Source organism: Callithrix jacchus, chromosome 7 (genome assembly GCF_049354715.1).
Source record: "Callithrix jacchus isolate 240 chromosome 7, calJac240_pri, whole genome shotgun sequence".
NCBI lineage: Eukaryota > Metazoa > Chordata > Mammalia > Primates > Cebidae > Callithrix > Callithrix jacchus.
Window position 1 is genome coordinate 36,682,561 of NC_133508.1, and position 19,221 is coordinate 36,701,781.

At 39.6% G+C, this 19,221-nt stretch overlaps 1 protein-coding gene across 1 annotated transcript in view; it reads left to right on the forward strand.

The window, feature by feature from the left end:
- ANKRD30A (ankyrin repeat domain 30A) overlaps positions 1–19,221 on the forward strand; it is a 215,475-nt gene that overhangs the window by 145,521 nt on the left and 50,733 nt on the right. The window contains exon 40 of the mRNA XM_078332937.1: positions 1,395–17,489. Coding sequence (XP_078189063.1) covers positions 1,395–1,421 — 27 coding nt within the window. The 3' untranslated portion in view covers positions 1,422–17,489. The remainder of the gene's footprint in view (positions 1–1,394; positions 17,490–19,221) is intronic.

Here is a 19,221-nt window from a genome sequence, read left to right on the forward strand (position 1 = left end):
CAGTGGCAATTAATCAAGGTTAAATGTGATGATAGCTTAGCCTGGGATATTAGAGGAGAAGGCAGTGCGAAGTGGTCAGAGTCTGGATTTATTTTATCTTTTTAAAAGCTAACAGATCTTGCACATGGATTAGATTGTGGGTTGTGAAATAAAAAAAGAAGTCAAGGATCATCAAATTAAGAGGACAATGGAGAAAAAAATGAACACCTAGGTAGATGCTTAAGGGAACTGTGTTAAGAGGCAATATCCATCTCAAATAATTAAAAAAAAAAAAAGCTCTTTGCAAAATGAACACAACATTTGAAGTCCCAAAATGTTCAATAAAAAAGATCTTATGGGTTTTTTCTGTTCAGCCACTATCTTACCAGATTAATGTATTCTGACTGTATACAGCCTTCGGTTTGAACAAACACTTGCCATGAACTGAGAGGGGCCTACTGTCACTATGGGGTAAAACTTGGAGGAAAGCCAGCCATGACAGCAAGACATGTTCATCTTCAGAGTACTTTGGGGACACTCATTACTTGAAGTCATTGTTAAATATTCTGAGACAAGGGAATTAGGCAAATTGAACTCCCAGTAAGTTATGAGTCATGAGAATCTTTCCATAAGGAGAGGTAGCTTGGATGCAGCGGTTCTGTAGCAGGTGGAGTTCAGGTGAATCTGCTGGTCCACCCAAGAAGCCCTGTCTATTTTCCTCTGCAGTTCAGCCATCTAGCTATATGGGGAAGCATGCTGACCTGACTGGTGGCTTTTGGGCATCTACTCAACCATCTGGCTCACCATTCTCACTGCCCAAAATATGATAGAACAGATAATACGCCTGATTGGGAGTTTGCCTTCTGTGTCTTGTGATAACAGTGTTTCTCAATGTGTGGGCAAGCAGACCCTCTGTGTTTTACAACTGCAATGAGGTTTAGGAGAGGCTGGTGCTACCTGTTTCTGTCAGGATCTATCAGCAGGTAAACCAAATTAAAGCACCTGGAAGATGTCATCCAGTCCACATAAATGGCATTTTAAATTTGAAGTATTATAAAGAGTCAACTTAAATCCTCTTACTTACCTTGCATGTCTACATATTTAAAATAAATTATGTGTTAATTGCACATAGTACTGATATGCAGTTTGTTGCCCTTTGGAAACTAGAGCTATTTTGAGTGATTACACTCGTTACAGTTTTGATGTTAGAAATGCCTAATCCAGGGATTACACTGGTTACAGTTTTGATGTTGTACTCTGATTAGTTGTTATCCTCATCTGAGTCACATGTGGAAGTTAAATCTAAAAGCTCCTCTCTCATTGTTTATCTCTTTGAACTGAAGAGGCTGAGATTAAAGACTTTTATACTCATTTGAATATCTTTTTATTTTTTATTTTATATTAACTTTGTCTAGGACATGAGACTGAGACGTCAACAGTGACAAACTGGATCATGGAATCTCAAAGTATCGTTTGGATAGAAAGGAGCTCGGCAATCTTGTGGTCCACACCGCCTCAATTTACCAAGGAAGCTGTGTAAACTAAGGTCTCCAGATTTATCCCAGAGACCCCACTCTGACGTTGCCCATAGCATTCCTGTTCTTAGGCCCCTGCAATAGGCTGCTGGGCCCTGTACTTAAGGACCTCTGCACTGGTCCTTCCATGGTGGGTGTGTTCCTGTGCACAGAGTGAAAAGCTGTGATGCACACAGCCAGTCTTCCCACTTCTAATCTGTCCTCTGGGCTCCCAGAAACCCAAGTTTTTTCTCAAACATCCAAATGCCCATAGCCCAGGCCTGCCTGGGTGTCCTTCCAGATCTAGGCCAGTGTGCGCAATTCTGGGCCCAAGGGGCAGCTGTTTGCAAGGGATGTGCATTGAGCAGATTGGTGTTTGCTCTGGTGTTTTCCACCCACGTTTAAGAGAGGATGTTCATGCTGGGGCACAGAACCCAGGTGGAAAGGGAAGAACAGTGGGTCAGAATTCAATTGATGTTGGTGACTGAAGAATACATATTTTAGTGGCAGGTCTGTGCATGGCACAGCTGTCTACTATCTCTGCCTCACTTACTCTGCAGAAGTAAACAAACCCCCTGGGTTGACCCAAGTCTAGACTGTGTCCAGCAGCCATTTCTTATGAGGTAGCCCAGAGTATTATTGCTTGCTTTTCCACCTGGTGGCTCAATTGGCTAATTGAGCCTCAGGGTGCACAGGACCTCCAATGAGGGTGCTGAGTGGGAAGGACCTGTCCTGCAGGAGTAGGTGTGCATGTCCTCTAATGCATTTTGGCGTTTTCTAAGAAAAGAGGATAAATGTCTAATGGCCATGCTTTTCAGTTCTTTTCCAAATTCCAGCAATAGAAGAAATTAAAGGGCATTGAATAAACCCAGAGGATTGTTGGGTAGGAAAATGAGCATTTCCAACAAAGAAACTGTGTGTGTTTGAAGAAAGCAAATTTGTTTTAAAGCAGCATAATCGAGCGCCACAAAACAAAGTGTCCAGTGAAAGACAGTAGCCCTATGGTCAGGTATTGGGGCTTAGAATGTGTTTTATACCCTCTTCTTTCTGGTTCAGGGTTGATCTGATGTGATGAATACTTTATCGGGGGCATTTTTTGCTACTAGACAATAAACAGAGCCACAGCTGACTGCCCAGACACTTTTCTAAGTTAGAGAACAGTTAACAGCTGACAGGATGGGTCACTTGGTATGTGACTGGCAAACAAAGAGCATTTTTCTAGATGTCTAGGTTGGTGAATCCTCAGAAATGAAGGGTATTCTATGAAAACATTGCTTTTTATAGTCCCATAACGCTTCCGCTGCACAACTCTGCTGCACAATTCTGCTATCTAAAAGACTGCTTTTTTTTTTTTTGTAGACAGAGACTCCCTCTGTCACCCAGGGTAGACTGTAGTGGCACAATCTTGGCTCACTGAAACCTCTGCCTTCCAGCTTCTAAGCAATTCTCCTGCCTCAGCCTTTGGAGTATATGTGATTACAAGTGTGCACTACCACGCCTGGCTAATTTTTTATTTTCAGTAGAGACAGCATTTCACCATGTTGGCCAGGCTGATCTCAAACTCCTGACCTCTGGTGATCCACCACCCTCAGCCTTTCGAACTTCTGGGATTTCAGGTGTGAGCCATTGCACCAGGCCAAAGACTGCTGTTAAAATTGGTACTTGAATAATGCTTCTGGTAATTTTTTTTTTTTTGAGAATGAGTTTTGCTCTTGTTGCCCAGGCTAGAGTGCAATGGTGCAATCTTTGCTTACTGCAACCTCCACCTCTTGGGTTCTAATGATTCTTCTGCCTCAGTCTCCCAAGTAGCTGGGATTATAGGCATGCACCACCATGCTTGGGTTATTTTTGATATTTAATACACATGGGGTTCCACCATGTTAGTCAGGCTGGTCTTAACTCCTGACCTCAGGTGATCCCCTACCTCAGCCTCCCAAAGTGCTAGGATTACAAGCATGCACTACTGCACCTGGCCAGCTTCTGGTGAATTTATAAACCATTTTTTGTAGTTCACTAACCAGTTGATTTTTAGTAAATGAACATGATTATTTGATACTCTAGAATTAAACTACCATGTAATCGTAAATGGCATTTTTCACCAGATAGACAGAGAGATTTGACACACAAAACATATTCTCTATTCATACCTTTTTTTTATTTGATCTAGAGTTTCATTCTTGTTGCCCAAGCTGGAGTGCAATGGCCTGATATTTTCTCACTGTAACCTCTGCTACCCAGGTTCAAGCGATTCTCCTGCCTCATCCTCCCAAGTAGCTGGGATTATGGGCACCCAACACAATGCCCCACTGATTTTTGTATTTTTAGTAGAGATGGGGTTTTACCATATTGGCCATGCTGTTCTCAAACTCCTGACATCAAGACATTTACTGGCCTTGGCCTCCCAATGTTCCGGGATTACAGGCATGAGCCACCACACCCAGCTCATAACACCTCTAACCTTCAAAAACATGCATTGTTTCTGCTGGGGGTTTTCTTTACTAACTTGATTAAATACTTTTTTGTCTTTTTTATGATATTTGGAGTCATTCTCATGGGAGAACATGCAGGTTTTTCCTTGATGGTAAAGGAAAGGAAGGACTGTAGAATTAGAATTTTTCATTACTATCAAAGAGTCTTTATCTTCTGTAAGGAATCTCATGATATGGTATGTGAAACCCAACCAGAAAACATTTTAGGAAGTTCCACTTGAAGTTTCTGAAATCAAAGAAGCCATCTGCATCCTTTCTGTCTTGAAAATATGCCATATTTGTGGGATTTTAAAATAAACCCTGCTTTTCTATTTGTCTCTTCTAAGTAAGCTAAAAACTTCTATAGTAAGCTAAATTTAGCTTCCCTAGTAAGCTAAAAACTCAGATTGTGTCTATCCTGATTAGTGCCAGCTAAGCCTTCAGCTATAGAAAACACATGATAATGTTTTTCCATAGAGGACTATGTGTTTTTCCTCCCAGTAACATATCTGTGAGATTTATATTTCCTCATAATAGGTCCCAAAGGCAAATACTTAAAGATGTTGCCTGATGATGGAGAATTGGAGAGATGAGTAAAACTTAATCCAAAATTAGATTAGGAAATGTGTTTATATTTTCTGCATGCTTCTCCCAATGCTTTTAACTTTAGTAGTGGTAGAGAGAATAGCATGTTATTTGGTCTCTGAACAAAAGTCAGTAGACCTAACAGGGTTTATGCCCCAAACAGTTATATAACCTTTGGCAAATCACTTTACCTGCATTAGTCTCCCAATCACCAAAGTCAGAATAATACCACTCACCCTAATTACCTTTGAGAATTGTGGAAAAGGTATAACAACCCATGGAAAATCTAAAACATGCATGCTCTTCTTTTTCCTGGAGTGATGAATTATTTTTAAACCTTCATGAATAGAAAGATTGCTGTGATTTAAACTCCAAATTCTTCTGGCCACATAATTTTAACATTTTATAGATTCTAAATTGTATGTTTCTCAGCAAGGTCCGTTGACCACCTGCATCCAAATCATCTGAGTTGCTTGTTAAAATGACAACTTTTCCACCTACAGGCAATCTCTCTCCCTCTCTCTGTCTCTGCCGCTGTCTCTCTCTCTCTCTCTCTCTCTCTCTCTGTCTCTCTCTCTCTCTCACACACAAACACACACACACAAACACAGTGAATTGGAACCTCTGGGTGTGGCACACCAGCATCTACATTTTAATAAATCTCCAGGTGATTGTTTCCTTTAAATTTTGAGAACCATTGCTCCAAAATACCTGATTTTGATGAAAGATGGAAACTGAAAGAAGGGCATATTTAAATGTACAGATTCTCTTCAGTGTGCTCAGAAGACAAACCCTACCACTTTGATCTGCAGTAGCAAAGACATCTTTTGTTTCGGGTGTAGTGGCATCTTGTCACCTTTTGCTTTCTCTGCGTTCATTTCCCCTTTTTCTGGTTCCAGACCCTTCATTTATTGCCTTCTTTAAGAACATAACATTCAAAAGGTGCTGGATCTACCTCTCTGCCACCTCTGTGGTCTGGATCTGGGGCCTAAATCTAGTCAACAAAGCTTTTTATTTGGAGAATGGTGAGAAAAACATGAGGCAGCTTCTAATCCACAGCTTCTTAGTATCCCGTAGGCTTTACATGGCTTTGCTTGTTGCTCATTGTAGAGTCAAATTTATGACAAAACGGATACCTCTAGAACACTTCTTATGGAGTCTTATTGGGAAAAAGGAGTCAGGTTTGCAGGACCAGGGGAAAGCAGGAGAAAGCAGATAAACTATAAATTGGGTTTTCTTCATGGTTCAGAACATGTAGCCTTCCTACACCCCACTTATCACCAGGCACCTGCAAGTTAGCTTATTTGCAATCTTGGTGTTTTCAGGACTGTACAAAGCCCTCTTCAGCACACAGCATAAATGTCTCCAGGAAGTATTCGTTTTATTGTAGTTGGCTTTTCTAATGCTTATGTGCTCACTGCTTTCATGCAACCTATTTTCATACTTTCTCTAATAAATCTGCCTTTCTTTATCTACAAATGTTTTGATAAATTCTTTTGCCCCTGCACCACCAGCCCAGATATTTGTTGGTCTTATCTGAGACACTATTTGTATACATGGAAAGGATCTGTAATATCTAAGTAGGCTTTGTGAACATTCATCCCATATGACTCTTATAGGTAAAATTCCAAAGCTTACAAAACTAATTTATGGTGTTGTAGATCAGAAGAGTGGTTATGCCTGAGTTAAGGGATGATGAGTAAGAAATGGAAATGGGATGAGGATACAGTTTCTAACTTTAAAAAAATAAAAGTGCTGTTCACAGTTATTCATTTTTTGAAAATAGAACACAATTTGAGATGCACACGTTTAATTTGATTTGTGCACTTTATGTATGCATATTCTACTTCTAAAAAGTTTTCACTAAAAATAACCCATAAGGTTGTAAAAAATTGCCTCAGCCAAACATTTTTAATACTCAATTCTGACAAGAGAAGGAAAGAACGACAACAAACCTAAAACCATGTCGTCCATATGCAGCCTCTGAAAGACAAGCTTGCTTCACATTCACCCTGTGAGCCATTTACATTATGATTATACCTAAGTTTTGATTTGTTTATTGAGAATTCCCAGTTTTGTTTTCAGTTTTTCTTTAACAGACCAAAATAATCATATCAATATGTTTTTGATTCTCAATGGAATACTTTTGAATAAATTTTTCAGTGGGGTGCTTATGCAATAAATAATCTAGAAATTCCTTTCAACACACTGACTTGGATATTATTGCCATTGGGGTGATATTTGAGGTTGAAGCAAAAACAGTACCAGCATTACCAATGGAGATGGAGGCATGGAGACAGAAAAAGCCCACATACTAGAGACTACCATTATTTGCAGAATGGGTAAACAATGGTAACATCGTTTACCTTCCTAACAAAGGAAGCACAGGTCACCAAGACAGAGTTCCATGATTTTTCTGTAAGAATGCCCGAATATTTCAATTTTATTTTCAATTTATAAAAGCGAAATTGCTTTGGGGTGTTGTAAAATTCTGTCTGCCGTTTCAGGGTAGGGCCAAAACAATATTCTGACTTTGATATTTAGTAACATCAGAGTTTTTCTCATTCAGGAACTTTATCTAAAAGATGTCTATAAATATTTTGTATAAAATTTCTGAAATAGGCTGATAAAAAGGCTTTCCTTTTTATCTCTATCAAGTTCATAAAAAAAATAAAGCAGAAGAGGAAGCAATAAAGTATGGACAATTGCCTGCAGTCACTAATCAAGAGAGTCCATGTGGCTGGGAATATGCAATGTTCTGAAATATTTTGTAGCTGGGTTATTTAACCTTATGGTTTATAGAAACTTGGAAGTTGTATGGGGCCATGTATATAGATGAAAATTATATTGAAATAAGAAATTATTTTATCATATTAGTCTAGAAAGTCTATTTATGCATTTCCTTCTCTTCTTCATCTTCAACTTATATGGCATTTTTTTTCCTATGACCTATCAGCCACTATGCCAAGAAGCAGCGTAATTTCTACCACATGAGAGAAACATCACTTTTGCATTCTCCACAAAAAATTTAAATTTTGTGTGCCACCTTCACACAGTAATTTGTTTTACTATTTTTGTTGCTGCTTCAGCTCTGATCTTTTTCTTCACATCTTATTACAGATTAATGTATTTCAGTTGCTGTTAAATTTGTTTTCTCATCCTTTGTCATATGTATAATTTAAATGATTTACTAAATTAATAAAAACTTAAATCTTTTTATAGAAAGAATGAAAAATAATCCCCCCTCGATGAAATATTGCATGAAAGCTTGCATGACAAAATCCCCTAGTGTTTTTTCTAAAACTCTTACTTTTCTGTATTATGTGGCTATAGAATTTTTTTAAACAGTAATCTCACTGTTCTTAGAAAAAGCTCTGAAATGTCCTTTCATCATAATCCTGTTCACATTTGCTTGAGGCCTATTGATGGATTAGTGTTTTTTTAAAAAACAAAACAAAACACAATGATTATCTGAAGCTTGGTATAGGTTTTTGTGCAAATTAGCATGTTGTCACTGTCACTTCTGCATCCTCCTTCCCAAGTGTGTGACTTCTCTTTAACATTCACGATGGTCACTCTCCTGGCAGCATTTACCTTCTGCCCATTTATTCCTTCTAGAACTTCTTTGTCATTTGATCCTGAAACATAATTCTTCTCTAGATTTTCTTCTGTTTCGTTGGTTTATTCTCCTTTATTGCTCACTTCTTAATTTGGTCTGAAGAATATTCTCCTCAGTCAATTTTTTTTTTTTGATGGAGTCTCGCTGTGTCTCCAGGCTGAAGTTGAATGGTGCATTCTTGGCTCATGGCAACTTCCCCCTCCTGGGTTCATGTGCTTCTCCTGCCTTAGCCTCCAGAGTATCTGGGACTACAAGTGTGCATCAGCAGGCCCAGCTAATTTTTGTAGTTTTAGTAGAGACAGGGTTTCACCATGTTGGCTAGGATGGTCTCAATCTCCTGATCTCATGATCCATCCACCTCAGCCTCTCAAAGTGCTGGGATTACAGGATTTTTTTTTTCAATTTTTTACCTTTTTTCTAATTTACATCCTATATACCAAGGCTTCAAATCCAGCTAAAACTAAACTAACAACTTCCAAGTATATATCATTAGCACAACACTTTACAGTTGCTTATAACTGAATTTACTTTGAAAGTGGAGATACATTTTTTTTTTATCTTTTGTATTTCTTTAAAAACTAATAGAATACTTGGTATGCAAATATTAGGTATAAAAAATGTACATAAATTAAATTGTTAAAATAATTTCTATATCAATTTTAAGATTGTATTTTAATGAGATATGTTCCAGTGATTCATTGAAAAAACAAATGCTGTAGATTTTTTTCCCCAAGATACGTTATTTGTACTTATGTCCTAATGACCAACAGACTATCCTCACAATTGATCCATTTTTAGCTCAAGTCTCCAAGAGACAGAAATGCATGCTAGGGATTCAGATGACATTTTACACAATAATAGTTTTCTTTATTCTTGTGGGACATACTGATTTTGAGCATAAGTCTGTCGAATAGAAAAAAGAAAATATTGGGAAATTCTTTTTTTTTTTTCTTAGCGGTGGTCTGTTATTGCTGAAAGTGAATATACTCTAGAGCTAAAGAAAGACCTATATTTTTATCATTTAAAAACAGAGCTGCATTTGGGTTCTATGGAAACAGACGATATGGCACATGTTACAAAATTTTGTTTTAAAGCATTACTCCCAGGTTAAGTTACGTTTGCCAAATTACAAGCCAAAATATGTTTTTACAAATCAGCAAAGCTCTGAATTGAGAGTCTGTGATGATAAAAGGGTGCTCCTATTTTGTGATGGGTCAAAAGTGCTCTGTCCAGCTGTGGATAAGAAAATGAACCTTTCATTGCCTTAGAAACATGCTGTGTCTCTTCCTGACTGGACTAGTAAAGCCAAAGATGGTCTCTGAGATTTACATTTGTTTAATTAGAAATGTGTTAATACATGTTGTGCATTGCTTTCACTCAGTTTTAGAGTGATCGGTGGTTTTCCTCAACATGTGTTTGATGTTTCCTTAGGGCAAAGTTCTACCACTCAAACATGATAGGGTTGAAAGTGCATTATATTTCAAATGGGGTAGAAATCAGGTTGCTTCTTAGATCTGAGCCATTTGGTCCCTGCCTTCATCCTTATTAGCTTACAGTATATAAATATCATTAGGGGACTCTGTGAGGTGGGTTCCGACTGATGTTGGAGGGGATATGATAAAGTTCCTGCCTCTGCATTTAAGTGTATGAGTGTTTCACAGGGGTGGCCAACATGTCCCACTCTGGGAACAGAATGACAACAACAAAAGGCCAAAGAAGGTTTTCTTTAAAAATTTTCAATGTAATATATTAAACAGATTTGATGTACTGAATTGCTTTTGTGTATGTTTGTGGTTTCCTTGATTTTGACACTTCACAGTATTTTGAAAAGTTGGAGGTATGTGTCTTTACGGCTTTTTCTCATTTTTTATTAGTAGGTGTTGTCAGTTTGAGTACTTTCTATGCAGAGCCTATCTTTCATGCCACCTACTAATCTCTTTGGTTATGAGACATTTATATTGGCTTTAGGGGTGGAGTTTTCTTGATGCTTATGGAAAAATAAGTTAAAATATAATGACAACAACAAATGGAAACTTTCATCTCTCTCTTTCTCTCTCTCTCTCACACACACATGCAAATTAATCATCTTTTCTTCTTCTACCTGTGTCACACAGCTATTCTGGGACACTGTGGATACAGAGTGTAATGCTCCCTTGTTTATGGCTTGGAGCTGCTCCCTGCAACCCCCTCCTCTGTAATGTCCTATTTGGTAACACTGTGGACTAATGGGGCCACAGGTTGGATCTTACCTTTTTTGTGAAGCACAGAGATTTTGTTCATGTTTTTATTTTTTGCCTCAATATGAGGACAGAAGGAATTTATAACTCCTGATAGAAAATATTCTTCAAATAATATCCAGGACTGACAGCATAAAAAGTTAACAAAAAGTGTTAAGTGGCTGGTAATATTACACCCAGGTTTGGGACTATTTTTATAAAACATATTGGATGTATCAATAAAATATCATTTTAGCATAAATGCAGAGAAGTTTATTACACACAAGCATGGCTGCATACTTGCATTCATTCCTAGTTTGAATGCTGGAACTCCATAGAACCAGGACAGCTTAAGATGGCCTGCCAGTGTGCCTTAGCAGTTTTGTATTACAGGAGCTGTTCTTTCTGTTGTGATGTGACATGCCACAATACATGTAATCCCCCATCCTGGTTTTGTCTGACAAACTGAGTATATAGGACCTAATTTATTTAGAGTTTGCCAGGTAACACATAAAGGTGTCTGGTAGACTCCCCTGAAAATATACTATGGTAATGTCAAGAATTACAATAGTGAAGGACTGGTTACTTCCTGCAGATCACAGGGATAATGGAGGCCTCTCAGGGGAGGCACCATCTCAGCAGAGGTCTGGGTGAGGAGTAGAGCTGGTGGTGCCCATGCCAGAAAAGGCCAAGCTGAGCCAAGGACACAGAATGTGGTATGTTCTGAGGACAGGGCCACAGCTAGCCCAGCAGGCAGGAAAGAGCAGGTGCAGGGGAGAATGGCAGAAAGGAAAGAAGAGGGGTACACAGCAGCTGGACCACAGGGGTAAGAACCTTTTACAAAGGTAAAACGCAGGACAAAAAACTTGACTTCCTGGAAATGGGATGGAGAGCCTCTGGATAGCTTTAGCAGGAAAATGACATGCTCTGATGTGCAATTTAAAAGCTGACCCTGACTTTCTGTGGAACATAGATGGTATAGGGGAAGGAGTGGAGGCAGGGAGGCCAGGTGGGTGATGAGGACTTGCACTTGGGAGTCAGGTAGACACAGAAACATGGCTGTGTTTAGCATCTCAGCACCTGTGTAGCAACTGGAGTAGAAGGTGTCAACTGAAGAATCATGAAGTTCAAAATTTGTAAAGAGCTTTATTTCTCATAAAAGGTTACAGGCTGAAGGCTGGCCATCCTGCTGGCTAGAAGGTATAGCTGAGAGGAAGCACTTGGAGGGGAGGGAAGGCAAGACAGAAATTCATGCTGAATGGGGTGGTCAAATATACATATTTAATGAGCTATAGGAGGAGTTACAAATATTTATGAGAGAAGAAACCTGTTCAGGAACAATTCTTAATCCCTCTTCATGGATTGCATGTTTTTAAAATGGCAGCATTACTGTGATCTGAGGTGGAGTTTTCAGCCCTCTAACATCAAAACGTGAAGTGAAGGACACCAAAATTCTCATTGCATCCTCTAAGAGTCAGCCAAGGCACATACAGAGATGGTGGTGACTGTTTAGAAAGTGACTGGTAAGCTGTCACTTGGAAGCAGTGAAGAGGAAGGGGAAACTGGTAGCAGCCTCACATGACTGACTAAAGATGACAAAGAAACAAGTCATCTATCTTTTTCCAGAGGTGTCTCTGCTGACTCCTTAAAAAAGAGTTTTGGCTAAAGGTTGATAAGGAAGGGGCATACCGAGGTATGTTTGACATCTGATACAGCTGTTAACTCAGTTTTTAAGGTTTCTCTGGAATGTTCTTGGCCAAGAAAGTCAACCTCAGTTGACTATGGTGATTAAATTTTTTTTTTTCATATTTCTCAAAGATTAGCTAAAAGGAAGAACCAAAGCACGTGCTAGAAATTTGCCTAAACAAGAGTTTAGGGAGGTAGTGGAGCTGTTAGCCAAGATGGAAATCACTTAGAAAAAAGGGGCCCTGTGGAAGAACTACATCTCCATTCTAGCCATATCAGTTGCAAATGTAGGTGACAGAGAGAAGCAGCAGAGTACCCATGAGTGTCTTCATGGAGTTTAGATCATGATGGGAGAAAAGACTGTGTGATTGATATAAGAGAGTGTCCAAGGTATGCCTCATCTTAGAAGCCAGGCGGTGGTATAATTAGTGCTGAAATGTGGACTGTGGGGTGACTTCATTGATCTGGTAAGAAAGAAGGAGCTGAAGGGAAACAGGTGGAAGAGGCAAAGCAACTGGCTAGGTCTGTGTAAGTACACTCCAGGATGTTTTCACAATAGGATGCATTTCTCAAAATGCATTTCCATTTTTAAGTGATATGCATCTGTATTTTGTAAACTGTTGATCCCCTCTGGAATGGTTTGGAGACTATTTTTATTTCACAGGTACCAACCTAAATAGGACTTTTCCTACTAAGAAATAGTGAGGTACCATAAAATTCAATAAAATGTGATGGACTCTTTAGACTTCCAGCCTTCTATTCATGAATGAGCTCTGTGTTGCTTATAAACTGAGCACCAAGATAGGGCAGATTTTGCTTAATCGAGTAATGATGCATGACTGGTTGCTCAGATAGCACAGCTGCAGTGTGCTGGAGAAATAGCAACATTCTCTGCAAACAGTCAAATTATTACAGTTATCATTTTAAACTGTTAACATTTTAAGCAAAATAGAAAAAGACAATAGTCAGGAGTATAGTAAAATAATGAATATGAGATAAAGTCAGACCACGATTGCTGGGCTAAAAATTGAAGCCATTTTATACAAAGTGTAAGGCTTGCAATTGATTGAAATAAAAGTTATGAAAATAATAGCAAATCATAATATAGGAAATATTAGTAAGTTATAGAATAGAAAGTATAGCTGTTGTCTGCTATACTTTATAGGTCTGCAGGAGGATTGCTTGAGCCCAGGAGTTCTGGGCTGTAGAATGTCATGCTGATAGGGTATCTGCACTAAGCTCAACATTAACATAGTATTCTCCTAGGAGCAGGGGACCATCAAGTTGCCAAAGAAGGGGTGAATAAGCTCAGTCAGAAACATGGAATCAAAACTCCTGCACTGATGAGCAGTGGGCTCACACCTGTGAATAGCCACTGCCCTCCGGCTTGGGCAATATAGCCAGACTCTGTCTCATAAAAAATTTATTTGAAAAAATATATATCTGATACCATGAAACAGTCACTGACGCTAGCATTGGAAAGACATTGATTCAATTCTTGCCTCAGCCCTTTATTATGTGACATTTGATTGAACCCCTGAGCCTCAATTCCTTCATCCATGAAATGGAAATAATTAGTATGTCTATTGCAAGGGTTTTGAAATAATATATGTTGGAGTACTCAGGAAGAGTTGTTGATAGAAGAGAGTCGAAACTGAAACTCTTGAGAAATAATAAGTTTATTCTGCCCCTATGGCTCCTTTGTAGAGCATGCCTTGTAGCTTGTAATTAGTGGTAGGCAGGTAACAGCTGCCTACCTGGTATATTTTTGAGTTATGTGTATCTGTAGAACACCTGTGTATTAACAAGAATCACCTGTCAAAGAGCAAACAAATAACATGGATGAAAGTCTGCTTGAGGCCTTTAGTCTAGAGAGCTGTCAGCCCCGCAGGCTCTCAGGCTGTTGGTCCCCTGGATGGATCCACTCTGTTGTTCTATCTGGGTGTCTGCCTCTCAATACCTTCAGCCCACCTGGCTGAGGGTTTCTGGACTAAGCAAGTTCTTGCTAAGTGGCACCCAAGTGTGGGGACTTGAACCCAGGATGAAGAGTTGCCTGAGCAATGGAGAAAGGAGAGGTATCTTGAGTACATTTGGAAAGAATTCCCAGGACAAGTTGGGGAGCTCAGAAGGTATCCCAGGAAAATTTGAAAAGAATCCTCCAGATGAGTTAGGAGGATCCAGAGGGAACCTGGGGGAGACTCCCAGGTGAGCTAGGAGAACCCAGAGCTAGACCAAGAATGTTTGGAAGAGAAAGAAAAAAATCTCCCAGGATGAGCTGGGGGAGCTTGGAGTTGGCCTGAGAACATTTGAAAAGATCTCCCAGGGTAGCTGGGGGAGCTCAGTCATATAGGGTAACATGGGATAAAGATAAAGCAAACATGGGGCTTATTTGGTGTGGTCTCTTTGGGCTTTGGTGTGTTTTGCCCTGGAACTGTTTCAGACCCATGAGGAGGAAGACAATTCAGGAGAGGAGTCATGTGATAAAGTATGTAAAGAAATTATAGAGCAAAAAGATTAAAAGTCAAATGAGGAAAAGGTGTGCCCATCAGACCCCCACTCCAGGTATCCTATCAAAGAATGGCCAGGTCCTACCGATATTTCTACTTCTGCTTCTGTTGGTGTTTGTATTGCTAGAACTATGGTAAGCAGTTCAGATGTTCGTATTCCTAGAATTATGATAACTGGTTTCCTCCAAGCCAGAATTCAACAAGTGAAAAAAGAGGAAGATTCGGAGGCAAGCCAATTTCCAGTTCTTGTACACCCTCAATATCAGCAGGGGCAGGTATAGGCTGCTTTTGAACCCCTTCCCTTTAAACTGCTAAAGGAGTTTAAACAAATCATCAATCAGTTTGGGTCTGAGTCTCTGTTTGTGCTAGGATTATTGAAGATTGTAGCTATTTCTTGCCAGCTGATTCCAATAGATCTGATTTTGGGAAATGGGTTGAGGGGCATTCCTCGGGCCCCAATCCATACTGGGGCCTATCCAGTATGAGTGATTCCCTCATCCCTGTACAATGCTTGTTCTCCACCACAGCTCAGAGCACAGAAGTAGATTTGCGCAGGCAGCTCTCAATGGGTAAGCATTTTACTGGGAGAGACACCGCAAAAAATATCTACAGGAGTTTGTGGCCTTTTACCCCTGGAATTGTAGGCTTACTTCTAGGAAGATGGTCTTACTGCCTAAGGAGATAGAATTCATACATGAGTTACCGATGCAGACTTTTTAGGGGAAATACAAATTGTAGTGACTTCTTCTGTTCCTTGGAGTGCTGAGCCTGGGGAACGTGTAGCACAGCTTTTAGTTATACCATATGAAACAATAGGAAAAAGTGAATGTAAAAGAGCAAGAGGACTTGGAGGTATAAACAGACAAGACAGAGCAGCATATTGGGTAAATCAAATTAGTGGTGAACATCCTACATGTGAGATTACAATTCAAGAAAATAAATTTAAAGGATTGGTAGATATTGGAGCAGATGTTTCTATTATTTCTGTCTTTCCAACGGTGGCCACTTTCTTGGCCCATGGAAAATGCTCAGTTCAGTGGGCTTGGAGTAGGGGAGGCCTCTGAAGTGTATCAAAGTAGTCATTTTAACCTGCCTGTGAGATAGCTTGGAATTATTCAGCCTATTGTGATGCAAATGCTTTTTAACTCGTAGGGAAAAAACTTGTTGCAGCAATGGGGAGTTCAGGTTTTAATACCTGAACATTCATGTAGCCCTCCAGGCCATCAAACGATGAAAGACAAGGGCTATGTGACTGGGATGGGATTGGAAGAAAATTTGCAGAGCCCAAGGGAATCTTTAGGAACTAAAGCACAAACTCTTGTCAGGACTTAGGATATCCTTTTTGATAGCAGCCATTGTTATGCCTCCAGAGCCTATAGCTTTGAAATGGATGATGAACAAATTGATATGGATAGAGCAATGGCCACTAACAAAAGAAAAACTGGGGGATTTAGAAAATTTAGTTACTGAACTACACCTAAATAAACAGTCCAAGGAAGAAACTACAAGGCAATTGATCTGGTGGTGAAATCCACTCACGAAGAATTGGGAAAGAGGTAATGTAATAACCTGGGGGAGAGAATTTGCTTGTATTTCTGCAGGTCCAAATCAACAACTGGTGTGGATACCATTCAGACATTTAAAGCTGTACTATGAGCCAGACATAGTACAATGACCAAAATGAGACTTGTAGAGAACCTCCAACTCACAGAGATGGCAAGACTATCATCAAGGGGGCGTACTGTTCCCACAAGGGGATCACACCAAATGTCACCACCAACTTGTGGTCAAAATTAAAAAAGCTTTCACAAAGAGCAGAGGAAAACATGAAGAAAACAGGACAGCTTATTATGGTAATCATGTTGATGGTTATCACAATTAAAGTGAGTATTTCTGGAGCTGGGATAAAAGTAAAAGAAAGTTTCACTCATTAGACATATATTCTTTCCTTCCTTTAATGATTGCTGGCCTTGGCATTTTCTGTAATAATTTAGGAAATAAAGTAACAATGCTTTGGCCGTCAAAACTTGAACGCAAATAAAAGAATGGTCCCCTAAGTTAAAGACATTAACCTGTTGAGATTGTGTTGTGATAGAGGCTGAGGTGCTACACAACAATTCCTATGGAATTATTATTATTATTGATCATTGGTCCCCTAAGGGGATACTTAGTATTTGATTATACCAATCAGTCCTCTTGTAGGAACATAAAATTCAGATGGTGGATAAGAACTACAATTATTTGGAATTTATACATATTGAGATAAACAATTTTATTATCTGGTGAGATGACGGATTAATAAAGCCACTACCAAAAATAGTATGGCCAATGATAAGAGCTGAATAAAAAGAACTTTGAAAGATAGTTATGACTCTAAAACCAATAAAAGTCTGGGAAGGGAAATATAATAGAAAATCACATGCTAATTTATTCATTAGAAATTTACCAGAAATAAAAGCTCTTTAGATTCAGAGCTGTGTTAAACCCCCCACATCTTTTGGTGGTGGGAGAATTTTTAATTAACTTTAGTAACTCTAAAAAGTATAATCAGACTGAACATAATCAGAAGAGAATAAAACAGCACTGGAAAGACCTTTAGACAGCAAGCAAGGAGATGGGACCCAGAGGGCTCTCCATGTCCCTTTTCAGCAGGAAGTAGTTACACTCCTTAAGGAAGAAACCTAAGAGTAGGTAGTTAGTCAGGTTCCGAGGTGCTTGAGGAAGCTCTAGGATTTGGATGAAAACATTTGGAGAATCTGTGATTGCTGTTATGATTATGTTATTAATCTGTCTTGTTTCTCTTTGTGTAGTTTGCAGTATGGATCCAGAAGCCTCAAAGAAATGGTTCACCAAGATACAGCTGTACTTGCTTACCTAGTTTTGTGAAACAAAGAAGGGGGAGATGTTGAGAAACAGTAAGTTTATTCTGCCCCCATGGCTCCTTTGTGGAGGATACCTTGTAGTTTGTAGTTAGTGGTAGGTGAGTAACAGCTGCCTACTTGGTATAGTCTTGAGCTATGTGTATCTGTAGAACAGCTGTATATTGATAAGAATCACCTGTCAAAGAGAAAATAAGTAATGTGGGTGACAGTCTGCTCAGGGCCTTCAGTTTGGAGAGCTGTCAGCCCCACAGGCTCTCAGGCTGTTGGTCCCCAGGATAGATCCACTCTGTTGTGCTATCTGGGTGTCTGCCTTTCAGTACCTTCAGCCCACCTGGATGGGGCTCTCCCAACTGAGCTGGTTCTCAGTATGAAACCAAGACCCACCTCTCACTTATGCTGAGGGCAGTATGTCATTGATGAAAATAGGAAGTACTAGGGAAAGAGAGGAGAAAGTGAGGGCTGATTTTAGAAAAAATATGTGTTTATGATTTGGAAAACTTTTGTTGGAAGTTTGGAGTGATTTCAGGGTGTGCTTTAAATCCTCCTGTGCACCCAGAAGTGTGTGTGTATAAATGAATCACCAGTCTAGGATACGCACTCCATTCTGTCAGAGGTGTGGAGCCTCTGCCTATCAGTAAGCTTTGGGGACTATGCTTTCTTCATATTTGTGTCTCTCAGAAGTAACCAAGAGGTTGACGTGCAATCAGTGCTCAAAAACTGCTGGCGAAGGAAGGCATGGTAGTAGTAGTTGCAACATTATTTATTTTATGAAGGAAATAAGTCAATGTTAAATGTAGATTGCATTATTTTAACTTTTAAATTTGGACCTTTCTTCTTTTAAAATTTTCATTTGGGTTACCATAAAATCTTTATTAAATCTTTTCTTCCCCAAGAGCATCATTCTATTTTAAAAAAATGAAGTTTGGTGTGGAGAGGCAGTAAAAAGAGTAACAGCAAGAGGGAGGGAGGGAGGAAGAGAGAAAGAGAAAGAATTTTGGGGTCTACAAGCTTCTGCTAAACTTCCATTGCAGTTGTCAGAATCGAAGAAAACATTAGGGAAAATGTCTCATTAAGGGGCTCCCTGGATTTTTCTGCTCTGGGAAGCTGTCTGAAGGATGGATTATGGCCAGCCTGCAGGAGTCAGAATCCTGGTACTGTGTCCTAGCCTCCTAACTCATTGGCTCCGGTTAAGTAATTTCAGAGCCAGAGCTGTTTTAAGATAAGTGCAAGGCACTGTACAGATATTTGTTGGGTAAGTAGAAGTTGATAAAGGAAGAAGTATATGCTTCATTTTGAAGGTTTTGCTCTGTGGCTTCTTGGGCTTCTGGTGAAATGGAACTTGTGGAAGTAGGAGCACAGCTAATTGTGCTAGGCAGGGCAGCCCTTTGAGGCATATTTTACTGCTGTCTGGGTTTTACAGAGGGAGAAAGTGAGGCATAGAGAGATTAATTAACCATTTAAGTGTAGCAGTTCAAGGCATAGAGACACAGTTCCAGGCAAGGTCCATCTGAATCTTAAGTCCTCACTCTTTGCCGAAGTGTTCTACTGTTGAGACTGTCCCTGTGAGTCCTGAAACTCTACTGCCCCAGTCAATATTCACTGCTACTCAGTGAGGCCACAGAAGCCAAGGGCTGTGTCCCCAAGAGGACAACTCTCTCCTCCTGAGAGTCTTTCTCATACATCTCAACTCTAAGCTACAGACTGAGAAGCAGGCCAGCAAATCCACTGCATGAAAGGCAAACCAACATTGATCCACTGCAGTGAC